At 36.4% G+C, this 24585-nt stretch overlaps 2 protein-coding genes across 5 annotated transcripts in view; one reads left to right on the top strand and one right to left on the bottom strand.

Annotated features, from left to right (window-relative positions):
- Positions 1-2966, top strand: part of MED23 (mediator complex subunit 23) — a 69059-nt gene extending 66093 nt beyond the window's left edge. For 2 of the 4 annotated variants that reach the window (XM_003340484.4, XM_001380351.5), the window contains one exon: positions 674-2966. In XM_003340484.4, coding sequence (XP_003340532.1) covers positions 674-847 — 174 coding nt within the window. In that variant the 3' untranslated portion in view covers positions 848-2966. The remainder of the gene's footprint in view (positions 1-673) is intronic. The other 2 variants (XM_056818793.1, XM_056818792.1) reach the window with 1 other exon arrangement.
- ARG1 (arginase 1) lies at positions 2944-23867 on the bottom strand. The gene is made up of 8 exons (XM_007484564.3): positions 23709-23867; positions 15038-15110; positions 11673-11847; positions 8536-8695; positions 5024-5118; positions 4371-4475; positions 4019-4155; positions 2944-3749 (listed from the first exon to the last, which is right to left on the bottom strand). The coding sequence occupies exons 1-8, from the start codon at positions 23763-23765 to the stop codon at positions 3598-3600; spliced, it is 954 nt and encodes a 317-aa protein (XP_007484626.1). The 5' UTR covers positions 23766-23867; the 3' UTR covers positions 2944-3597.
- Between the last annotated feature and the right edge of the window lie 718 nt (positions 23868-24585).

Genomic DNA, 24585 nt, shown 5'->3' with positions numbered 1-24585 from the left:
TGGTTTGTTTGTTTTTTTCAATTTGCCTTTCTAACCAAATTCCAATAAAAGAGAAAAGTTTGGAAACTGATTTTATATTCTAAAGTAATTTTTTCTTTCAAATTAGGGGAAAAAAGAGGAGAGAATTATGATGGGAACATTTCTAGACATAACTGGAAATTGGGCTATAAATACACAATGAAAATGGGTTTCTTGAGTTGAATTTAAAGAGAAGTAATATTTAAATTTGATAGTTTTGTATAGTAATATGAATGGAAATTTTCCATTTCATTTAGATATTAAGTCAAAACTACATCAGATAAATAATTTGACAGATAAATTTCACTTATGTTACATTTTCATTAGGAACCTTGTAGCATATGAAGCCTTGTCCATATTCTCAGGAAGATGACATTCAAAGAGAAGATAAATGTGGTACACATAAAGTCGCTTGGTGTTCTGACTCATCTTTAAAGGATGGACTCTTTTTTTTTTTTCATATTTAAGGTGGCAGGAAGAATCTAATCTCTGATTTCATATGGAGAGAAAATTATTTTCATCCTTCCTAGTCAGGTGATTTAAGGATATATACAGATCAAGCCTCCTAAAATGTATTATTTACAGACTGAACTTCTTTGTCTAGAATTCTGGATCTAAGTAAAATCTAATTTTTGTGTATGTTCTCTTTTCTTAGGTAGAGAAAATTATCTGCAACTTAAGACCAGCTTTAACACTTAGACTAAGATTTATAACACATATCAGCAAAATGGAACCAGCTGCAGTACCTCCACAAACTATAAACAGTGGGTCCCCAGCACCTCAGCCCACTCAGGTGACAGTCAATGTGGCTATGCCGGTAACTCAGTAAGACCAGTGGTCCCATGGTGAAAATTGGAACACTAATTACTTTGGAAATAGCAAGAAAAACCCAGTTGATTTGAATACTTTTTGCTGCATAACACCATACTAAGAAGAGGATAATCAAACTAATTTTGATTCATATGGTGGATCTGCAAAAATAGCTGTCATTATTACCTCCCTATCTGAATTTATCCCAAGAGAACAGAGGAGAAATCATCGTATACCATCCAGAAGAATTTATCAGTGGCACCTCTAAGAATGTAGTGGTGGTAATGATCAGTTGAATTTTATTTATTAGGCTCTTCAAGTCTTCCTTTATTAGTTGAATATTTTAATTTTCAGCAACAGATTCTGTTACTGGATTATCTTATTATATTACCAACAGCAAAACACTTCATTTTAGATCAAATGAGATAAATATTTCTAAAGCACTTAGCACAGTGCCTGGCACATTAGTGGGCACTGTATACTTATTCCTTTCTCCTTAGTTCTCTTATTCTAAGCCAGTTTAATTGGTAATAATATAAGCTCCTTTTCTCACTAATTGTATCTGGTAAGGAAGAGTAACAAAGATTTTTACTCTTATTTTTAAAAAAGGATCATTGTAAATTCCATTTGCCTATTTTATTATTCATTAAAGAAGATACATTGGCAATAATTTTATTTATCCATGAACGTGAGGTTATTCTATGAGTGATTAGAAGGCATCAAAGAGAATAAAATCTAATAGGTTTATGGACCCTGTAAAGAAAATCATGTTTCAAAGAAGAACAATCCATGCTTTTAAGTTTCAAGGTTGACCTCCAGGTTGATCTATGCAACTAGATAACGGTGTGATTCTCCTGCTTAGTCTTAATTGAATTTTTATTATATTGAAACCTTTATATTTGTATAATGAAAATTTTGTGGGATTTTGTCCTGTATACAGTTTAACTTTGACATGCAAACAATGGACCCAATACCTATATGAAGTGTAAAATATTGTTTAATTAAAGAAGTTTATTAATAATTGATGATTTGGAATTTACTTCTCAGTGCAGTGACTAAATTTGAAAGAGCCATTGGTGATACATAACTTAGTACCCTAAAAAGATAATCTTGTACCTATAATATAGGGTCTCAATTTCCCCCAAAGTTTTTTGTATAATTATAATAATAGCTTATATTACACTTTAAGAATTATAATTTTTTTTCCCTTTACAATCTTGTTAAGCAGGGAGGGCAAGAATTATTCTCATTGCACAGGAAAGTAACAATCTGACTTGCCCACAGCCATATAGTTAATATTGGTGCTGACATTTGAACATGAGTCTCTTCACAAGGCCAGAACTTTTTCTACTACCCCATTCTACCTTTAATAAACAGATTTGTATAGTGAAACTATAAGTTAATAAGTTAGTGAATATGTCCACCAACTTAGGATCCCAGGGCTTTATCCTTCAAAATACCACATCCCCCTATTGTTGACGTGTTCATTTGAAGTAATCAAAGCATTTAGTACTTACATTGCAGAATGTAGATTTTTTTTGTCTAAAATCTTTCTTAGAAAATCACTAATTTTGGGGGCAGCTGGATAGTTCAGTAGGTTGAGAGCCAGGCCTAGAGATGGGAGGTTCAAATCTGACCTCAGACATTTTCCAGTTGTGTGACCCTGGGCAAGACACTTAACCCCCATTGTCTAGCCCTTACCACTCTTCTGCCTGGGAACCAATACCCAGTATTGATTCCAAGATGGAAGGTAAGGGTTTTAAAAAAAAAAGAAAGAAAATAACTAATTTGTCTTTGACCCCCTAGAAGTGTTAAGGAATCTTTTCATCTTTCTTTGAAAAAAAGACCTTCAATATTCTTCAGTTCATAAATACTCATAATATTTTGATGAAAGGTGATATGATAAAGGTGATATATGGTCCTTTGTGTCAATAGTCAATGAGAAGAACAAAGACAAAATGAAAATGATAATATGGAAGAATGTATGCTTCATCAAAGGCATTAATACTTCTTTAAATAAATGTATATTAACTATCCAAAAAGTCAAATGTTTTTCTAAAAGTTATCTGCTCCCAATTTTAAAGATGTAAGAAAATTTTATTTTCAATGTTAAAATAAATTTGACAAAGTGTTTTTTACTAGTAGTCAAACATTTTTGAAGAAACTTTATTATAACAAGCCATTTCTCCTACACAGACTTAGTGACATAAGTTTAAATCGTTCAAGCAATTATTTCTGAAGATTAAGATCTCTCATCTTACTGTTGCAAGAATGGGAAGACATGAGTTCTTATTGAGGCTATTCTTCCTTATAAAAAGAACTAAGCAAAACTCAAATGGATGAATATGGTCCTTGGGATACCTGTTTAGTATTGGCTTAAGTTTGTTCTCTAGCACATATTTCATGTACAAATATACATGACAAATAACAAATTAATGCTGTTTGCCTCCTATTACCAGTTTTCACTATATATGTTTATGTTGTTACACCAGCTAACAGCAAATTAATGAATTAGACATAAGTTTACATTTCCTTTCCACTGTAAGTTTTTTCTTTTGATTACAGTGAAGGGCAAACAAAAATACTTTGATTTCACTCTAAAGAAGAGATCAAAACTTTAATTATAGGCAAAAGGTTTGGGGGAAACTGTAAGCTTAAGCACAATTTTTGGAGCTTCTCATTGTTAACCAGCATTGATTGAAGTGATAAAGATCAATTGTCTGCCCCCCTACCTTCACCTCCCACCCTCCAGTTTCTTTTCAGACTTATTTACAGTCTCTTGGCACTATGATTGCCCTCTCGAGCTACTCCAAAACAGGATAAAGTTATCGCAATAGCAGTATTCACTGTCCGGTTGACTTCTTCTGGTGTCTTTCCAAGGGATGGATTGACTTCCATTATGTCTAATCCTGAGAGGAGCCCTATAACAACAGATGGTAAAAGTACATTTTGTAAGAAATAAAAAGATTTGAAATTCAATTAAAAGTTGAAGGATTAACCAAAGGAATAAAAACAGGAAAAGGATATCTTGTCAAATTTCTGCTTACTACAACAATATATGTCAATATCTTTTGAATTATCATTCACAAGATTTTTAATATATATAATAACCCTTTTTTTGTAAACTAGCCTCCAGAGGCTTTCATTGCCTTAAGTTTATATTTTTTGTTTTCTCATATGTTGGGCATACCTGTCTTATAGATTTCTTCTGTAATATAGAGACCTTCTCTGAGAGTCAGGCCTCCAGGGACAGGTGTGCCAGTAGCTGGTGTCACAGATGGGTCCAACCCATCCACATCATAACTCAGATGAATTGGTCTTTTCTTCCTTATGAAGGAAAAAAAATCAGATTAAAAGATTGTTACACTTAGAAGATAAGGTCTATACCACTTAGTTCAATACCGTTAAGTAGCATTATCAGAAGTCATTAAATGTCTTCTTACAAGGATTTCCTATATTGATTCTAGTGTATTTAATAATGGCAGGTCTTCTGTATAGTTATATCATTAACAGTATTTATGCCACAAATATTGGTGTCTTACCTTCCTATTAAGTAACTTAGTGTTTCCTCCATCACTTTGCCAATTCCAAGCTTATCCACTTCAGTCATTGAAAAATATTTAATGCCCAGATCCTTAAGAATTTGACTATTTAAAAAAAAAAGAATAGATAATTGAGCTAGGTCAGTAGAGACTCATAGTAGGCTATAGTATATTACCAGTGAAGAGTTGGCCAGAAGAAATGATATCAAATATATCATCAGAGATGTTAAAAAAAAAAAAAGTGGGGCAGCCATGTAAAAAGAGGGAGGGATAAGCCACTGGCCAGACTGTGCTCCACTGATATTTCATTCAAGTAGAGGATAGAGAGCAATGGCCAACATGTTAGGTGGAGCCCTATTTAAAATGTACAGGTCTGCATCCCTAGAGATAGTGCATACAATAAGATCACAGATCCATCAAGGTATCCCAGAAGTATTTGTTTTATCTTAATAGCTGAATAAGAATATAAATTTTTAAGAAAATATTTAACTAGTTACTTATATAGAAGGATGGCTTTTATTTTTTATAAATTCCATTCAATTAAAAACATGAAACATCGTATTGGTTATCTTTGTATCTGCCTAAATTAGCTTTTTAAATTATCAATAACAAAATTATAAGAAATAATAGGACAGAGAAATAAATACACTTACTGTTCACCAGGATCCACATCTCTCAATCCAATATATACAATGTCCTTGGCTGATAAGCAAGGTGTCACCCATGATAATCCTGGAACATCAGGGATCTAAAAAAATGATGTTTCTATTCATTCTAGTTATAAATTCAATAGACAAGATTACATTTAGAATGCAAAAAAAAAAAGGCCTAAATAATATTATGGGGAAAATATTTTTAACTCCTTCATGGATTCTGGATAGCACCATTTCGAATCCCATTCCTCAACCTCACCAAAATTTAAATATACCATCAGTTCCTTTAGGGGCCTATTTTCCACTGTGACAACTAGTAGACTGATAAATTAATCCATTCTGTCTCATCATAGTACTAAGGGTTAAAAGTGTTACCCCGCTTGGGTGATTTGAAACTTAAACTTTCTATGCACAATCCTTTAGCAAAAAAAAAAAAGAGTGACTAATGGTAAGAATCCAAACACTGAGGCAGCTATTTTGAAGCATTTGGGTCTTTTGATGGTGGGACAACACATCAATTAAAACACACTTAAAATCTGCATTTTAAAGTTGGACTTTCTGAGCACAAACCCTTAGCCAAAAAAATTGACTAATGCTAAGAATCCAAGCATTATGGCAGCTGTTTGGAAACAATTGAGTTTTTTGATAATCCTTAAAAGCATCCCCCCCCCCCCATAGGAAGTCATCTATTCTGCATAGACTCAGCCTGACAGATTTGATCAAATACTATGCTGCCACTCTAGAAGACTTCACTTCTGAGCATTTGGTATCACTAGATTTCTGCCAACATATTAGAACATACTCAGCCAATAACAGCCAACCTGTTTTAATGAATTAAGAACAATTTCACGTGAAATCTAAGTAATAAATCATCCCATTAATATTAAGAGTAATAGAAGTTTTCATTGGCATTAGCAACACAATTAAATCCATACCTAATTCCTTCTTGTGTATTCCATCTCATATTTCTCTTAACAATGAATAATTCTCTTTATGAAGAGCACTTTACAGGAACTTAACAGGCGATTGGTATTAAAGCTGCATTAATATAAACCTACATACATCTGCTCCAAGTATACCATCTGAGATCCCATGAAATGGATTGAACACATATAAGGATATATCTAGGCTTACTGAAGTCTCAACCGCCTGGGTTTAGACATTGGGAAAAGTGGGGAAGAAAAGCATTTATTTTTTATTTTTTTGTTTAGAATATTTTTCCATGGTTACATGATTAATGATCTCCCCCACCCCACCCCTTGCCTACTCCCTCCCAGAACTGACAAGCAATTCCACTGGGTTATGCATGTATCACTGTTCAAAGCCTATTTCCATGTTATTCATATTTGCAGTAGGGTGATCTCTTAACATCAAAACCCTAATCACATCCCCATCAAACCATGTAATCAATTCTGTTTTTCTTCTGCATTTCTGCTCCCACAGTTCTTTCTCTGGATATGTTTATTGTTCTCTCTCCTAAGTTCCTCTGGATTGTCCTGGGTCATTGCATTGCTGCTAGTAGAGAAGTCCATTACATTCGATTGTACCGCAGCGTATCAGTCTCTGTGTACAATGTTCTACTAGTTCTCCTCCTTTCACTCTACATCAGTTCCTGGAGGTCATTCCAGTTCTGATGGAATTCCTCCAGTTCATTATTCCTTTCAGCACAATAGTATTCCATCATCATCAGATACCACAGTTTGTTCAGCCATTCCCCAATCAATGGACATCCCCTCATTTTCCACTTTTTTGCCACCACAAAGAGTGTGGCTATAAATATTTTTATATAGTCTTTTTCCTTATTATCTTTTTCCCGTACGAACCCAGCAGTGCTATGGCTGGATCAAAGGACAGAGACAGTCTTTTATCCCCCTTTGGGCATAGTTCCAAATTGCCATCCAGAATGGTTGGACCAATTCACAACTCCACCAGCCATGTATGATTGTCCCAATTTTGCCACATCCCCTCCAACATTTATTACTTTCCTTTGCTGCCATATTGGCCAGTCTGCTAAGTGGGAGGTGGTACCTCAGAGTTGTCTTAATTTGCATTTCTCTAAACAGGAGGGATTTAGAACACTAAGAAAAGCATTTATTAGACAGTATTAGTAAACAGTATTTATTAAACAACATCCCACACTATATACCAAGATAATGGATAAATGACAAATATAGAGTGAAATCAAATAAATTAGGAGAACATAGAAAGTATACCTGTAAGATCTATGGGAAAGGAAGGAATTTAAAACCAAGCAAGAGATAGAGAACATTATAAGATATAAAGGAATTTTATACAAAATTCTCTGACAAAGGTCTAATTTCCCAAATATATAAGAAACTAAGTCAAATTTACAAAAAATCAAGCCATTTCCCAATTGACAAGTGGTCAAGGGATATGAATAGACAGTTTTCAGATGAAGAAATGAAAAATATCAATAATTACATGAAAAGTGTTTAAATCCCTCTGGATTAGAGAAATGCAAATCAAAACAACTCTGAGGTGACACCTCATACCTAACAGACTAGCCAACATGATAATAAAGGAAAATTATAAATGTTGGAGTAGATGTAGCAAAATTGGGACACTACTGTGTTGCCGGTGGAGTTGTGAAATGATCCAACCATTCTGGAAGAAAATTTGGGATTGTATCCAAAGGCTCTAAGAGACTGCCTGCTCTTTGATTCAACTATGGCACTACTGGGTTTGTATCCTAAAGAAATAATAAAAAATGTTTGTACAAAAGTAGTTATAGCTGCACTTCTTGCGGTGCCAAAAAATTGGAAAAGGGTATCCCTCCATTGGGGAATGGCTAAACAAATTGTGGTATATGATGATTATGGAATACTATTGTGCTACAGGGAATGATGAACTGGAAAGACCTCCATGAACTGATGTGGAGTGAAATGAAGTGAAACCAGGAGAAGATTGTACACAGAAAGTGAAACATTATGGGGTGATCAAATGTAATAGACTTTGCTACTCATAGCAATGTAATGATCCAGGACAATCCCAAAGGATTTATGAGAAAGAATGCTGTCCACATTGAGATAAAAAACCATAGAAATAGAAACACAGAAGAAAAACATGATTTATCATTTTTATGTAGGTATATGATTGGGGATTTTGGTTTTAAAAGATTACTTTATTACAAATATGAATAATATAGAAGTTTTGAGCAATAATAAATGTATAAATCAGTGGGGCAGGGGGAGCATTTATTAGGCTTCTATAGAGGCAGCTAGGTGCCATGAGCGATAGAGAGCAGGACCTGGGTTCAAATCTGACCTCAGACACTTCCAGCTGTGTGACCTTGAGGAAGTCACTTAGCCCCAATTGCCTTCCTGTTGTTCTCTTAGAATGTGTGTAGATGGTAAGGGTTTGTTTTTTTTTTTAATACATGGTAGTTGAAAGCCCTGCTGAAAGCAAGATTGGTAATAGGGAAGGATTTCTGCCATCTGCCTGAATTTCTAAAACTAATTCAGACTTGACAGAATTCAAACACATTTCCTTACCTTTCCCTTTAGTTCCTTCATAAGGAAAGAAACAGGCTGTCCATGTAAGTTGCCAGATGTAGTTGTCAGAGGAGTGTTGATATCACTATGTGCATCTACCCAAATGACGCAGAGATCAGGGTGAACCTTGGCATGGCCAGAGATACTTCCAATCGCCAAACTTTGGAAACAGAAAAGTTGTGTAAACATAAAGATTACACCATCTTTACACAGTCTGTGGCATGTTTACTTTTTAAAAGACCCTGCTCACCTTTCCTTTGAACATCACAATGACTTTGAAAAAAGGACTACCGTCCAGTGGGTCATTCCAACAAACAAGAGAGATACCAGAAAAAAAATGATTATGATTATGTGGAGCAATGTTGCTTATTCATGATACTTAGTGATAAATAGTAATTACTTGCGTTGATGTTGACCCTAAAGTTACTACATTCTGTGACAGTCATTTTTTATCTTGTCCAATATAGCATTAAAAAATCAGTGAAATTATTGGAGAGTTATAATTTATCCATGTGACAATCTTATTCTCAAATTAATTTTTTGCTATTTTCTAATTCCATCCTACTTCACTTAATAACTATAGTCCCTAATATGAGTTATTTAAGGATAAATATTTCACTGCTATTAGTGTTATGACTCTTGAAAATCTAAATAGCTTTTATTTGACTAACATTTTCCACTTCTTTGTAAGTGCTAAATAGACTCAGCTTTTGCAGTTTAAGATCGAAGGTTCTGAGTATCTAGAAGAGTCCATGTATCTTGGATGACCCCTTTTCCTATTCTACATGGAAATTCCATTCTTAACTGTTTTATTCTTCCTTCTCAACTTAATGGATAATCATCGCCATGTTCAGATCATCGGTTTAATCCTCAGTCCCTCTGACATTATCGATCTCTATAATAGCCATCCACCTCACTTGTCCTGGGACTTCTATATGGATAGAAGAAACAGGAAATATTTGGGACATAAGTAAGGGATTTGATTAAATACAGAAGATCCAAATCCACTTCCCTTTTGTTGCAACTCATTTAACATTCAGTAAAAGAGAGAGACTAGGTTTAATCATGAGCACCAGAGTCAGAAGACCTGGACTTGAATCCCAGCCCTGATGTTTATAACTTGCATAGTTTTGGGCAAGTCTCTTAATATCTCTAGACCTCAATATTCTTATCTGTAAAATAGTGAAATTAGACTAGACAACCTCTAAGTTACATCTCACCCGTCTTGTGATATATGGATTTTTAAAAGGAACTTAGAGCTGGGTAAAATGATAAGAGCACTGGCTTTGGAGTCAGATAATCTGAGTTCTACTCTCAACTCTTGTCATTTACTAACTACCCATGTGAAGATGGATAATTCTCTAGATTTCACTGGACTTTAGTTTCCTTGTCTGTAGAATGATCTAGTGGTTTAGATTAACTCGTAAAGTCCCTTCCAGTTATAGATCCTTTCTTTCCAAATTGACTAAACCCACTCCAAAGGAGTTTAGAAATGCTGACTTGGATTAGACTTTTAACTTATATAGCTTGATTGCTCATCAATGTCATTGAGATGTTGTTGTTCAGTCTTCTCCAGTATGACTGACTCTTCATGATCCTATTTGGGCTTTTCTTGGTAAAAATACTGGAATTGTTTGCCATTTCCTTCTCTAGCCCATCTTCTAGCAGAGCAAAAGGGGTTAAGTGACTTGCCCAGTGTCATACAGCTAGTAAGTGGTTGAAATAATTTTTATACAGATCTTTTTATTTCTGTGGATTTTTTAAATTTATACAAATCTTGCAGAATTTTAGGAAAACCATCAGGTTTTATGACAAACCAACACATTTGCATAATAAAGTATTACAAAATATCTTTTCATATATATTATCCCATTTTATTCTCACAAGGTAAGATATTATTACAAGTATTACTAATGCAAATATTGTCATCCCCACTTTACAATGAGGAAACACTCAAAAAGCTTGATTAACCTGTCTAAGGGTCATGCAACTTGCTATTGTGGCAAAGCTGTGTTTCAAGTTCTGTGAGAATGACAGAGAATACTGAAGTAAATAATTTTCTGCTTAACGCTAATGGATATTTTTAAAAAATTGAAGTGTCTGCTGGTTAGAATAGCTAGGTGGTACAGTTGATAGTTGATAGAGCTCTAGGCCTGGTTGTAGCCAAGAAGTTGGGTCATTTCAATCCTGTCTGACTCTTCGTGACCCTCTTGGTGGTTTTCTTGATAGAGATATTAAAAGAATTTGCCATTTCCTTCTCTGGCTCATTTTACAGATGAGGAAACTGAGGCAAACGGGTATTTTCACAGGGTCACCCAACTTGTGTCTGAGGTTAGATTTGATTCAGGAAGATGAGTTTTCTGGACTTCAGGTATAACCCTCTATCCACTGCACCACATAGCTGCCTTCACAACAACAAATGGATTAGAAGAAAACTATTTACTTCAGGATTCTCCATCATTCTTCCCCTCTATTCGTTACTTTCATAGTGTATGGAACAGAGCTTTTACCATGATAGTAGGTATGATTTTGGACAGGCCAACCCATCTTTCTGAGGGTTTCCTCATCCAAACAGTAGAGATGGCAATTTTTGCATTAGACCTGAGTCTAAATCCAGCCTGACACACTTACTAGCTATGCGATCCTGGGCAATTCACTTCACCTCTATTTGCCTCAGTTTCCTCAACTGTAAAGGGAGTAAGGGATAATAATCACAACTATCTCACAGAGTTCTTGTGAGGATCAAATGAGATCATGTTGGTAATATACTTAGTACAGTGCTTGGCACATCATAGGTGCTATGTAAATATTTATTCCCATCCCTTTTCTCTAGGATTTCAGTTCAATATGAACTTCCTAGCTTCTCTTAGCAGTATGTTTATAGTTTAAAAAGCACTTCATTGAAATCAAAATAGATGGGTTCAAGTTCTTTTTCCAACACCTAAGAGCTATGAGACAACAAGCAAACCACTTCAACCTCTTCCACTATTTTCTCATGTGAAAAAATGGAGCAAACAATGCTGAAATAAAGTACTTCAAAGAATTGTGAGGACCCCTCTCTGAACACCTTGAAGAGTTGTACACATATGATCTATTGTTTCCTAGAATAGAACAGTTAAAACTATATAAACAGAGACCTGTGATCCCCGCCAAGTACCAAGCTGGTTCTCCCATTCTTCTTCACTTCTGCTACTGCTCCAGCTAGCTGCTCGTTAGCCTTGCCCACGGTCCTTGGATTCTTCACAATTTGAAAGGGGGTATCATTGGGCACATCAACAAAGGTCAAGTTCCCATAATCTTTCACATCACACTCTGCAATGGAAACAAAAAATGTAGGTTACCCTCAATAGCTCTAGACACAGGCTTCTTAAAATGTACTGCATAAGGCCACTGAACTATGGGTTTCACTGAAATAATAATACTTGGTATAATTTTGTTTTTCTATGAGAAAATACAGACCCTCCTTGAGCCTGAGTACATTTTTTGTTGAGTTCCTATTTCTATTATGTTTTCTATTTCTATTATTTTTTAACCTGTGTCCAGTATTCAGTTGTTGTTTTTTTTAAAACCTACAAAGCTTTATCTTCCACTGAAGTCTTGGTCTGATGCCATATATGTTATTAGGATGATCCTGGGTTCTTGAAAAATAAGTCACTGGAGCACAAGATCTGACAGATACTAGAGACCTGAAGAAATTTCTATTATGGGCCCAAAGAGTCAGTACATATACCATGTGTCAGGAACTATACAAATATCCTATCGGATCCTTGTAATAATCCTGTGAAGTAGGATGCTGTTCTTATTCCCATTTTATAGCTGAGGAAACTAAGATTTTAAGTCACTTGTCTAAGTTGAAAAGCTAGTAAATGTCTCAGGATGGATTTGAACTTAAGTCTTCCTGATGCCAGCATCACTGCTCTATCCACTGGGCCACTTAGCTGCTTAGTACAAGATGTCAGTACAAGATGGCTTCTGTCCAAGTGCCACCCTAGCTCAATTCCAAATTAGTCCTTATCAGAAGTTTGGGGTCCAGGGATTTATTTTTTATTTTGATTTTGTTTTCTGGAGAGGGGGATTTGGTCATAGAAATTTATGTGGAAGAGCTGTCACAATGGGGTATCCAAAGAACTTTTGATGATGTTCAAAAGAAGTTGATTAGAAGTGACTAAATTAAGAGTACAACTCAAACAAACCCAAGACTTATTTATCTGAGGGACTAATTTGGAGTAAAAACTATATCACATACAGAGAGAAGGCTAGGGTATCTCACATGACTCATCCTTATTATTGAGACTCAAGCATGACTTGGCCATTCAATCTAGACAGTGGATTCTAGAGAGTGGTACCATGAACTAAAAGTTCTATTGTTGGAGCTTTATCCACTGAGCTACCTAGCTGCCCCATAAGCCTTGGGGGCATGATAGACACAAATAAACTGTAGCATATTAACAGTGAATTATTTAGGAGAACTGCCAAAGAACATAACCTCAGAGTTATATATATGCCAGGAAAAAATGGGCTAACCATGTATATGTGGCCTTAGGTAGGTCATAAAGGTTCTTCTATAACTTCAGTAATAAATATGAGATCTTAGCTTTTTATAGAATACCATGAGGTGTCTAGATTTATAAAAATATATTAGTGCCATTGGGGGGCAGGGAGGAACCACTGAGTTCTTTAGTAGGAAGTGTCTATTGAAAGATAAGACTAGTATTGTCATTAGAACTGATTCTCTCAAATCCAGGGGAAAGAATCTTCCCACATACCTCCACCCTTCAGCCTGGATTTTGTCTAGGGACATGGGTTTATAGGGCAGCTATGTAGTTCAGTGGATACAGTTCTAGTCCTGGAATCAGGAAGACAAGTTCAAATCCAGCCTCAGACCCTTACTAGACGTGTCACTCCCTGATCACTTCACCCTGTTTGCCTTGGTTTTCTCATCTGCAAAATGAGCTGGAGAAGGAAGTGAGAAAGTACTCCAATATCTTTGTTAAGAAAACCCCAAATGGGGACACAACTAAAAACAACTAAACAAAAACAATGTATTGGCAACCCCATTTTAATGAGGAAATTGTGGCACAAAACTCAAAATCTATCTCCCTCTTCTTGTTCCATTTTGGTTTGTAATACTATCAAGTCAAAATCAATTAAAAAAAATTTTTTTCTAAACCCTTACTAAGTATTATACTATGTATTGGTTCCAAAGCAGAAGAGCATGAAGGGATAGGCAATGGGGGTTAAGTGACTTACCAAGGGCCCCACAGTTAGGAAGTGTCTAAGGTCAAATTTGAACCCAGGACCTCTTGTCTCTAGGTCTGGTTCTCAAATCACTGAGACTCCTGACTGCCTCCAAAATCAACCTTTTATACTATTTTGCTTGATTTCAGGATTGCCCATTATAGGGGGTATGATTGTGAGTTAAAGGAGATTTTGTATACTATGCTGAAACTAAATTCATCAGTTAAAGAAAAAGATAGTCTTCCAGATATATAGACAGAAAAATAGGTTTGGAACTATTTGAATGACTAGACCCACAATGGTGATTAATAGGTTAATATCAACCTGGATGGAAACAGCTAATGTGGAATGAGACATGGCTGTCCTTAGCCCTCTTCTGTGTAGTATTGTAAGTAGTTTGGATGAAGGCATAGATTTCACGCTGACCAAATTTCAGGATGAAACAAAACTGGGAGGCGAGAGATGACAGATTTGTTAACTCAAATAGATCTCTACCAGCTAAAATAATGAACTGAACCTACTAAGGTGACATTTAACAAGAATAAATGCAGAATCCCATTTGGGGTTCAGAAAATCAATTGGGCAAATATAGAATAAAGACATATAATTAGGAAAATAAAAAATACCTGAGAAGTATAAAAGAATGATAAGGCAACTAAGGTGATAAGGGTGGGTAATCTGCCCAGCCCAAAGTCAGGAAGACCTATCTTCCTGAATTCAAATCTGGCTTTGGATGCTTACTAGTTATATGACCTTCATCAAGTCACTTAACCCTGTATGCCTCAGTTGCCTCATCTGTAGAGTGAGCTGGAGAAGTAAATGGCAAACCACTCCAGTATTTCTGCCAAGAAAACCACAAATGAGATCAGAAAGTGTTGGATATGATTGAAAAGACTAAACAGTAATAACAACAAAAAATGGTTTTATAGAAAGAGGACCTCAGATATCGACCTGACTACTTCTTGTCTTCTTATCTCAACCTGTAGGAGGCTTGAGGAAATGGTCATTTCAAGGAATCGATTCCCTGATCATGGATATCATCCTTGGAGGATCCACTCATTCACCAGGTGATTTTTGAATACCTCTGTCTCCTGCCCAGCTCATATTTCCTTTTCAAGTTTTGTGCAGTCAAGCTCTATGCCTTTCTATTGATTGGAGGGAAATGTCAGATCTACACTAAGTCATTGTGCCTTGACATTAACTTGGTCCCCTCTTCACAGAGGGGAATAAATCAGAATGACTTCAGTCTTGTGATGGAAGTTACCTCGTTCTTCAAGTCTTTCAACTATACCAGCTGTTCTCAGTGCTGCAGGACCTTCTTCTACTCCTCCTCGTGGCTAAAGATTTAAAAAAAAAAAAGTTTACCAAATGATTAAGATCACAATTATTTTTATATCTCAATCTGGAATGAGATGGATATCACATGTATATATTTTCTCTCTTTTTTTATCCTCTTCTGTCTTAGAATCAATACTTTGTATTGGTTTCAAGGCAAAAAAGCAGTAAGGATTAGGCAATGGGGGTTAAGTGATTTAGTATTTGAGGTCAAATTTGAATCCAGGACCTTCTGTCTCTAGGCCTGCCTCTTAATTCACGAAGCTACCTAGCTGCCCCCCTCCCATTCTTTTTTTTTTTTTTTAAGTTAGAAGACCCTATTTAAAAAGCTAACAAATTTGCAGGGATCCAGGAGAAAAAAACACCATTCATAAGCAGAGGATAAACTGTGGGAGTAGAAACACTGAGGAAAAGCAACTGCCTGAATACAGCGGTTGAGGGGACATGACGGAGGAGAGACTCTAAATGAACACTCTAATGCAAATACTATCAACAAAGCAATGGGTTCAAATCAAGAAAACATCTAATGCCCAGTGGACTTATGCATCAGCTATGGGGGGTGGGGAAGAAAATGATCTATGTCTTTAACGAATAATGCTTGGAAATGATCAAATAAAATATATTTAAAAAAAAAAAAAGCTAACAAGCCCTATTTTATACCTTGTTTTCCCAACCATACCTCTTACTCTATCCTGTTGAGCAGTCTGCTTTTGGTACCTTTGCTCATACAACACTAGCTACGTTGACTATAGTGATTAATCAATCATCCACCTCTTAAGTGCCAAGCACTGGATTAGGGGATACAATGGCAAAGTTTAAAACTGTCTCTGCCCTCAAGGAATTTAGTTATGAAAGATACAGAACAAATAGTCAGTTTATACAGGTCAGCCCTCCTCTGTGGCAATCTAGATTCGCCCTTAATGAATCATTTCCACAAAAAATTCTCAGCCTCAAAACAGACCAGACTAGTTCAAATTGCAGTTGGTAACCAATGGTCATAAATCTAGACTTACCGGGCCCCCAACACACATGCACACCCTTTCTTCCTCGCTCCCTTCTTTCATCCTTTTTTTTTCTATTTATTTTTAATTGGTCCAATAGAATATAGCCATCTTGAAGGCAGACCCTGTTTCCTTTTTCTCCCCCCCCCCCCACTGTTTCCTATCCCTAGCATCCAGCCCAGTCTTTTACATAATAGATACTTAATAGCAGTCTGCTAAATTAAATCTAATAATTTTGTCTCCCTTCTTTCTCCTTCGTACTGCTCACTTCTTTCTTCTTATCTAATGTCAATCTTCACTCTTTTCTCCCTTAGCCAATGTGGATTGTGAGAGCTGCAGGAACAGCAATTAAATTGGAGAGATGGTTTCTTTCTCTTCTCCCTCCATTTCCTAAGAATAAAGCCTAGATACTCTCAGCAATGCAATGATCTGGGGCAATCCTGAAAGATTTATGATGGGCAATGCTATCCACCCCCACAGAAAGAACTATTGCAATCAGATAGATGTGGATCAAAGTGTGCTATCTTTCACATCAGTGTATTTATGATTTTATTTTGGAGTTTGGGTTATGTATAAGTGTGCTCTTACAACAATGACCAATATGGACTTGTGTTTTGCATTATAATAATAATAAAAGAATGAAGCCTAGAAGCAAGGAGAGGGAGAGAGCGGAGGGAGGATAGGAAAGAAATTAGTTCCAGTGAGTAGAAGAGTAACTGATTTTTAAAACATTATTATGGTCATTGTATAATTTATTCTTTATTTTTTACTTTCCCCTGCATCAGTTGATATGTCTTTCCATGCTTTTCTGAATCCTTCATATCTGTTGTTGCTTATGACACAATAATAATCCATTTCATTCAAACACCACATGTACCATTATACTGTGAAGATAGAATTAACTCTCCCTTTGTCTATTTTTAGTTAATCAAATCAAGAACTTAAATTACCCCTACTGAATAGCTAGCTAAGGGAGCTCACAAGTCACTAGTTCACACCCCCAAAAGGCCACAAGCACTGCCCCCCATCCCACTCTCCCCACCCCCCGGGGAACCCTAGGCAAATTGAAAGCCTTCATTTGGTTTCCGTGAAGAGGGGGAGAGACCGGAAATGATGTGGGGGAAAAGGGGGTATAAAAGAAGAGACCAACATGGCCTGGTCTCTCTTCACTGGTTGCTTGGACAGACTCTTCCCTTGGATTCCGCCTCAGTGAGTAGAGAAACAATGGTATAGGGGCAGCAAATTCTTTAGCAATAGTGTCATACTGTCCAGTGACTTCTTTTAAACAAGGAAAGTTTGGGGACTTTACGATGGTGGTGAACATGATTAACAGAATGTTAACAGGGTTGTAAAACAGCATGATTATAGCGAACATTTTGTGGGGCGTGTACAAACAAAAGAAAAGAAACTTAAAAAGCATGTATCCTGATGTTTGAAATGATCTCAGTGCCACCTGCATTCACTAAGCACCTACCATTAACAAGATCCTGTGTTTGGTGCCGGGACCCAAAGGGGCTAGAGATGCGAAGACAGACTCTAACTTTAAGGATCTTACATCGTACTATGAGGCCAAAGTATATACAAAGAAAAGTAATCTTCAGGTAATTTAAGGGCAGGGAGAGAGAATTAACCATGGGATTGGTTTCAGGGGAATAGATCATGGAAGGGTTTCTTGGAGTTGGTGACACCTGAACTAAGCTTTGAAGAGAAGTAGTAGAATGTAAATTTGTTCTCTCTGAAAAATCAAAAGCAGAAATTTCAAAGCTTAAAAGGAGACTCTACACTCCTCGATATGTGACCCTGGGCAAGTCACCTAGCCCTTGCCCTTCTGCCTTAGAGTCTACTAAAACAGAAAGTAAGGGTTGAAAAAAGAAAACAACCAACCAAAACCAGGACACTCTGAAGTGTTTTAAACAGCAAAACTATCCTCTATATTTTCCTTGTCCAGAGATGAGCAACATTCTAAGAACTCAATTGAGCTGACATTCACTTTAAGAAAATTGTGGAAACCTGATATCAATCAGTTGATCAGATGTTTACTCCTGCTTTTTCTACTGGAAAGAAAACTATGATCTGTTCCTAACAGTGTATCTGTTTCCCTCTCCTCTCTTACTCAAACCCTATTCCATTGTTGGGTAGAGGTCAAACAGACAAGTTAATCAATAGCTGCTTATTTGTTGGCTAATGGGGTGGAGGTGATCAAGGCCAATCTCAGAGCTGACAATGAATCTCTGGTGTCTTCCTACTCTGAACCTGATCAGCATCACAGTGCCACATCCTGTTGTGAGTTATAGATTTATAGTTTTGAACCCTTATTCTACCCACCTCTTTCAATCTAAACTAGGTGCTCAGACTCTTCTCCCATCAAGCTCACTGCTGGATAACAATAGCAGTGATTTAATGGAGGAAGGGATGGACTCAACAATCTTTAAGGTCCCTTCTAGTTCTAAATTCTACGAAACATTTTGCCCTTTCCTTGCTAGACTGTAAGTAGCTCCCGAAAATTCTATCTTAAGGCCTTAGAGTTGAAATATTATTAAGGATTTAATCACAAAGCAAAGCTAGGGGTACAGTAAATAAGAGTCCAGGGCCTGGAGTCAGGAAGGTTCATCTCTGAGTTCAAAATCTGGCCTCAGGCACTTTCTAGCTGTGTGACCCTGGGCAAATCACATCACCCTATTTGCTTCAGTTTCCTCATCTATCAAATGAGTTAGAGAAGGAGATGGCAAACCACTCCAGTATCTTTGCCAAGAAAACGTCAAATGGAGTCAAAAGAATCAGATATGACTGTGGAATGATAAATAGCTAAAATTTATATAGGTCTTTAAAGTTTGTAAAGCATTTGCCTTTGAATCTTACTTTCAAAAAACAAACAAACTCCATAATAAAAAAAAATAATATAGGCATTATTATCCTCACATTTAAAATGAAGAAACTGAAGCTCAGAGACATTAAATGATTTTCCAATAGTTGCCAAGCTTGTAAGCATCAGAAGTAGGATTCCAACCCAAGTTTGTCTAAGTCAGGCACTGTATCCACTGGCAAAGAAATCTGTTGATTATCAGAGCAGAGAGGATTCTGAGAAATGCATCAATACAATGAACCAATTTCTTTGGTTCCTGTAACTGAGAATATAACAATAATAAGTGACCCATTTAAGTCTTTCAAGGTATTTTATATACATGTATTTAAGATCTACCAGTAAATCCACTTAGCTCTTTTCTCAGCAACTCCTGTTTAAGAGAAAACTTCCTCTTGATACCCTGACTGTTTAGCATTGGCTCAAATAAGTTGTTTAGGATGTCGAGGGATAGGGCAAGTAATCAGGAATGGAAGCTGGGACAGGAATAAGAGGGACAAATTCCAAGGATGCTATAAACCACTCCCAGGAATTAGGGCTGGGAGAAAAACATAAAACTTGTAGAACTTGCTTTAATGCACTCAGAAAGCATTTCAGTTATGAAGACATTGTAAGTTGTCCATTTGCTTGATTTATTTTTATGTAAAAACAGATTATAAATGGGGAGGGAGATTATAATACAAGTGGAAAACAAGTAAAACATGTATACTTATGAACAAATCAATAGAAATTCTAATATATATTTAATACTGCTACAAAAATGGAACAATTTAGCTAAAGAAGTAGGATGCTTGATTCTCTCTAAGTTGTGTGATGAAAATTTATTAGTGGAGACACAAAAAGAAAAAACCAAGTCTTCAAGTCAAAAAGAAATGGGTTTATTGAGAGAGGACCGGTCTCACAATAAAACCACACTCTGGTCAAGACCAAGAATCCCAGGAGTCTTGTGAGTGGCCTCCTTATATACCCAAAAACTTGTACAAAAGATACAATGACTTTTCAGATATGATTATAGTTCCCCAAGAATCCAGATATTTCTATAGTTCCTCAAGAATCCAGTAAAATCAGATAACGGGTATTTTGAACCACAATTTGACATAATAGAGCAAAGGGAGAAGTGACAGAAAATTCTATGCCTGCTGTGATTGTTCTAAATGATTCTTTCAGAATTATGCTCACAAAACATGCCTACATGATTAAGATACAGAAAATACTTCAGATAGAACTATATCTTGATTATTTTTAGAAAAGTTTAAGATCTATGATCACAAAATAACTAAATTAGGAAAAAACTGCTGATAGGGGATTTCACATTCACAATTGTTATCCTTTTCTTTAACAATCTATTTCCCAAGAAGTCACTTCAACAAAGAAAGCCATTCACTTTGCAAAGCCCCCTCCCTAAAGATGTCTCCTAGGAATGGATCACATAAAGTTAAATAAGTTAATATTTCCTTTCAAGGAAAATGACCAGATGCTATTTACATCTTCAGCTTCTTTCCTTCCTGATTGTCCCCCAAATGTAGTTCATTGACACCTATTATACTTCACTGGGTCTGAATCATTTCCTTGATTTCTTTTCATCTTTCATTTATTGGAATCAACCTATATGATTTAAACTTTTAATTTGGCAAGAATCATATTTACTTTTAAAATATAGCATGGGTTTTTTTTTGTTTTGTTTTGTTGTCACATTTCAAAAAAGGAAGGAAGAAAGGAAGGATAAAAAGCTGGTCAGCAAAATTAATTAATGCATCAGACCTGTCTTTATTGATCTTTCTTCTCTTGAATCCATTTGTGTTAGGGTTTCTTCCCCCTCTCCAAATAATTTGTGAACATCTTCATTAGATCAATGTACTTTTGCTAGGTTGGACCCTGCCCCACAGGGCATAGGAGAGAAAAATCTGCAAGGCCCATCACCTCAGTCAAATTACTGTCAATTGGTTGATGGGGTAATCAAAGCACCATGGTAGAAAAATGACAATATGTGCATCCCTGGGAGTCAAATTACTCTTTTAATTCTTTTATTTCTATATTTCATATAAACTGTTCCATGACACAGGCTAACAGAATTATGTTTTGTTTTCAATGGAAAAGCCTGTTTTTAGTACTTTTCCCAGTATGGTACAGTAGAAGGAAAACAGAATTGAGTCAGAGGACTTGAGTTTCAGTTTTGATTCTGCTATGGCCAAGAGCTAGTTGTGTAGTTCCTGCTCTTTCCCCCACCCCCTGTCCTGGCCCCATCCACACACACCCAGGCCTCAGTTACTTTATCTTTTAAAATGATAGGCAAGAGGGATGCTAAGTTTCCATACAGTTCTAAATATATGATCTCAAGAAATCCTTTTGTTTCTACAAAACAATCTCTTTTTCTATTTTGTAAATCTAGCGATCCTTTGAAATAGGAAGTTATGGTAGTCTTGAGTTCAAATCTAGACTCAGATACTTACTAGCTATATGACCCTAGATAAGTCACTTAACACTATTTATGTTGGTTTTCTCATTTATAAAACGAACTGGAGAAGGAAATGGCAGATCACTTCAGTATCTTTGCCAAGAAAATCCCAAATGGGGGTCACAAAGCATCAAACAAATACAACAACAATAACAATTGCTTTCTGAGCTTTCTGATCTTTGTCAACGTCAAGCTTGGCCATGAAAAATAAAAGTTGTAACTGAGAATTCAAAACTAAAAATGTCCCTATTAGGGTGCAGCTGGGTAATTCAGTGGATTGAGAATCAGGCCTAGAGACAGGAAGTCCTAGGTTCAAAGCTAGCCTCAGACATTTCCTAGTTGTGTGACACTGGGCAAGTCACTTAACCCCCATTGCCTAGTCCTTCCCACTCTTTTGCATTGGAACCAATACAGAATATTGCTTCTAAGACAGAAGGTAAGAGTTTTAAAAAAAATGTCCCTGATATCTAAGGAAAGAAACAATCAAAGAAGGTAAAAGCACCTGAAGAATTCCTAAAAGTGAAGACACATCTTTTTAAATTTTTTATTGATATCTTTTAGCTTTATGTTATTTTCTTAAAAAAAAAAACTTACTTTCAATCTTAGAATCAATATTATATGTTGGTTCCATTACAGAAGAGCAGTAGGGGCAATGGGGCATTAAATGACTTGCTCACTGTCACAACAAAGCTACAAAGTGTCTGAATTTAAATTTGAACCCAGAACTTCGCATTTCTAAGCCTGGCTTTCAATCTGCTGAACCTCCTAGCTGTACCCTTACCTTCATTTCTGAATATTCCTCTTCCTTCCCTTCCCTTTTCCCCCTGAGAGCCATCCCTTGTACAAAAAACAAAAACAAAAAATAACTTTTTTTAAGGAAAGAAGAATAGAAGAAAAGAGAAAAAGAGAAAAAGAAAAAGAAATAAAAAGAGATAAAGGAAGAGAGAAAAGAAGAGAAAGGGAGGGAGGAAGGAAGTAAAGGGGAAGGAGGAAAAGAGGGAGGTAAAGAGAAAAAGCTGGTCAGCAAAACTAATCAATGCATCAGGCAATCTGAATAGTAAATACAATATTTAACACCCATGACCCCCGCAAAGAAGGGAGAGAGGGAGGTACATTTTTTCCTCTCTCTAGAAATATCTATTAAGAGAAAGTATCATGTAAAAGCTTTTCTACTATTTACTCCTTCTTTATTAATGCTTAGGTTTCCCTTTTTTCCCCCATTTTAACTAGTGACCTATTATCTTAATGAACATCATCTTCCTGTAGGTTAGTCTATGTAACATTATCCTCAGTGAGCAGAAATCCACTTGTCAGTGAGTTCTTGTCTTTTTGACAAATTTCCAAGTAGGAGGCACTGAAGTTCCCTGGGAAGGGGAGAAGGGAAGCTCCTACATGGTTTAATTAGCCCATGTAAAATGTCCTATCCTAATGGGTGTTTCAATAAAAAACAGTACAAGCCTGAAAGTACAATATGTAAATGCTATCATTATTACCAGTAGAATGGATAGGAGACAGGACAAGTTATTTAACCTCTCTGTGCCTCAGTTTCCTCATCTACAAAATTAGGACTTGGACCTGATGGCTTCCAGGTCTAGTTCCATATCTATGACTCTATTATCCCTTGCAAATAGAATAGAACTCCAAGTGGCCAACCTGGTATTTATGTTACCATTGGTTTTTTCTGAAAAGGAATTCTGTAATTCAATAAAAAGATTCCATCTATGTGCCAAGTGTCCTAACAGTTACTAATTCTAATTAAAATGCAATGTCAAAGATGAGTCATTTAAATAAAAAAATAGATATAAAGCAATTGTTTAAATTATGCAAATTAATCGTCTAAAAATGACCTAATTTATGAGTTTTTCTAGACATTAAGTAACTAACTCCAACATTTTCTTACATTAAAAGAAAGCCACGTTAGTATGGAGAATTAAAATGCAAAGATTCCATTTCAATTGAGATTAATTTACTTATTTTTTACATTTTAAAATACCTGATGAAAAGCCAGAGCGCCAGGCAAAAACAGTTAACTTTGGCAGAGATCAGAAACAGAGGAATTAGTTGGGCAGTGACCCAACTCCAACTATGTTCCAGAGAATTATGTGACTTTTGGATAATGACTGCAGGCAAGCAGGCAGGCAGGCAGGCAGGCAGGCAGGGCCACTTAAGCAGAGAACATCAAAAACGGTAGACAGGAATTTTAAAGATTCAAAAACCTTCCGCGAATTCCAAAGGATAGGCTATACATTTGAAAGGAGAATGAGTAATGGGGCTATTTATTCACCTGCCCTTTGGAGAAGGGAGCTCCGATGATCCCAATTGACTTTGGCTTGGAACTCATGCTGTTCTGATCCTCTTTTTATCTGTATTCCAAAGGAACAGACAGGTAGTTCTCCTCCCGGTGCCAGCTGCAGCTCTGAGTGACAGAGGGCACTTTAGGCTCCATTTATAATGGGGTTGAGGCTGTTTACCTTTATGGTGATGAGAAAGAAACTCCCTCCGCCTCCCGAGCAGGATTGCACACATGTGTCAACAAAATTCCCCAATCTCAGCTAGTTGTCCTTGAGCTCCCCATAGACTGGAATGAACATGACTACAGGAATCTAAACTAATCAAAGCGTCCGGATGTCTTTTGGCCCAGCCAAATGGTTAGACTAGCTTTCCCAAATAGACAGCATCTATTCAGCACCAAGTAATTTGATGGATCAATCGAATAAACATCTACTGAGCACCTACAGAATTGTTATGCAGACACTAAAAATCCAGAGTCTAAAAACAAAAGGAGCCACTACCTTCAAAGCGCTAGCCTTCCGCCCATTCTCTGTTAAATCTAGAACCCAAAGTAAATCGTGACGGGGGCAAAGGAGTGATGCAGCCAAATGCTCTAGGAAAACTGGAAGATGAGATTCCTTTTCCGAGGCTGAGATCTAGAAGAGGAAATCTCGGAGGAGTCTCGAGGGAAGACAAGGATTTTCAGAGTTAGGGATTGACCCATCAATCAACAATTGTTTAAGTGCTAGGCAGTGGGGGAACGAGGACAAAGAAAGAAACCTACCCTACTCCCCATAAGTTTCCATTCTAATTACAAGTACAAATAAAAATATATACAAAGTAGTTAAATACTAGGGAGAAGGAACCTTAGCAGTTGAGAAAAGTTAAAG

The sequence above is a fragment of the Monodelphis domestica genome, chromosome 2 (assembly GCF_027887165.1).
Source record: "Monodelphis domestica isolate mMonDom1 chromosome 2, mMonDom1.pri, whole genome shotgun sequence".
Lineage (NCBI taxonomy): Eukaryota > Metazoa > Chordata > Mammalia > Didelphimorphia > Didelphidae > Monodelphis > Monodelphis domestica.
This window is presented reverse-complemented; position numbering and strand designations above follow the sequence as displayed.

Excerpts from the sequence above, each read along its gene's own strand:
- ARG1 (XM_007484564.3), bottom strand. The coding sequence starts at position 23,765 with ATGAGTTCCAAGCCAAAGTCAATTGGGATCATCGGAGCTCCCTTCTCC. Across the intron at positions 15,111-23,708 it reads CTCCCTTCTCCAAAGGGCAG|CCACGAGGAGGAGTAGAAGA; the intron begins GTGAATAAATAG and ends TTAAATCTTTAG. Across the intron at positions 5,119-8,535 it reads TGAAGGAACTAAAGGGAAAG|ATCCCTGATGTTCCAGGATT; the intron begins GTAAGGAAATGT and ends TCATTTTTTTAG.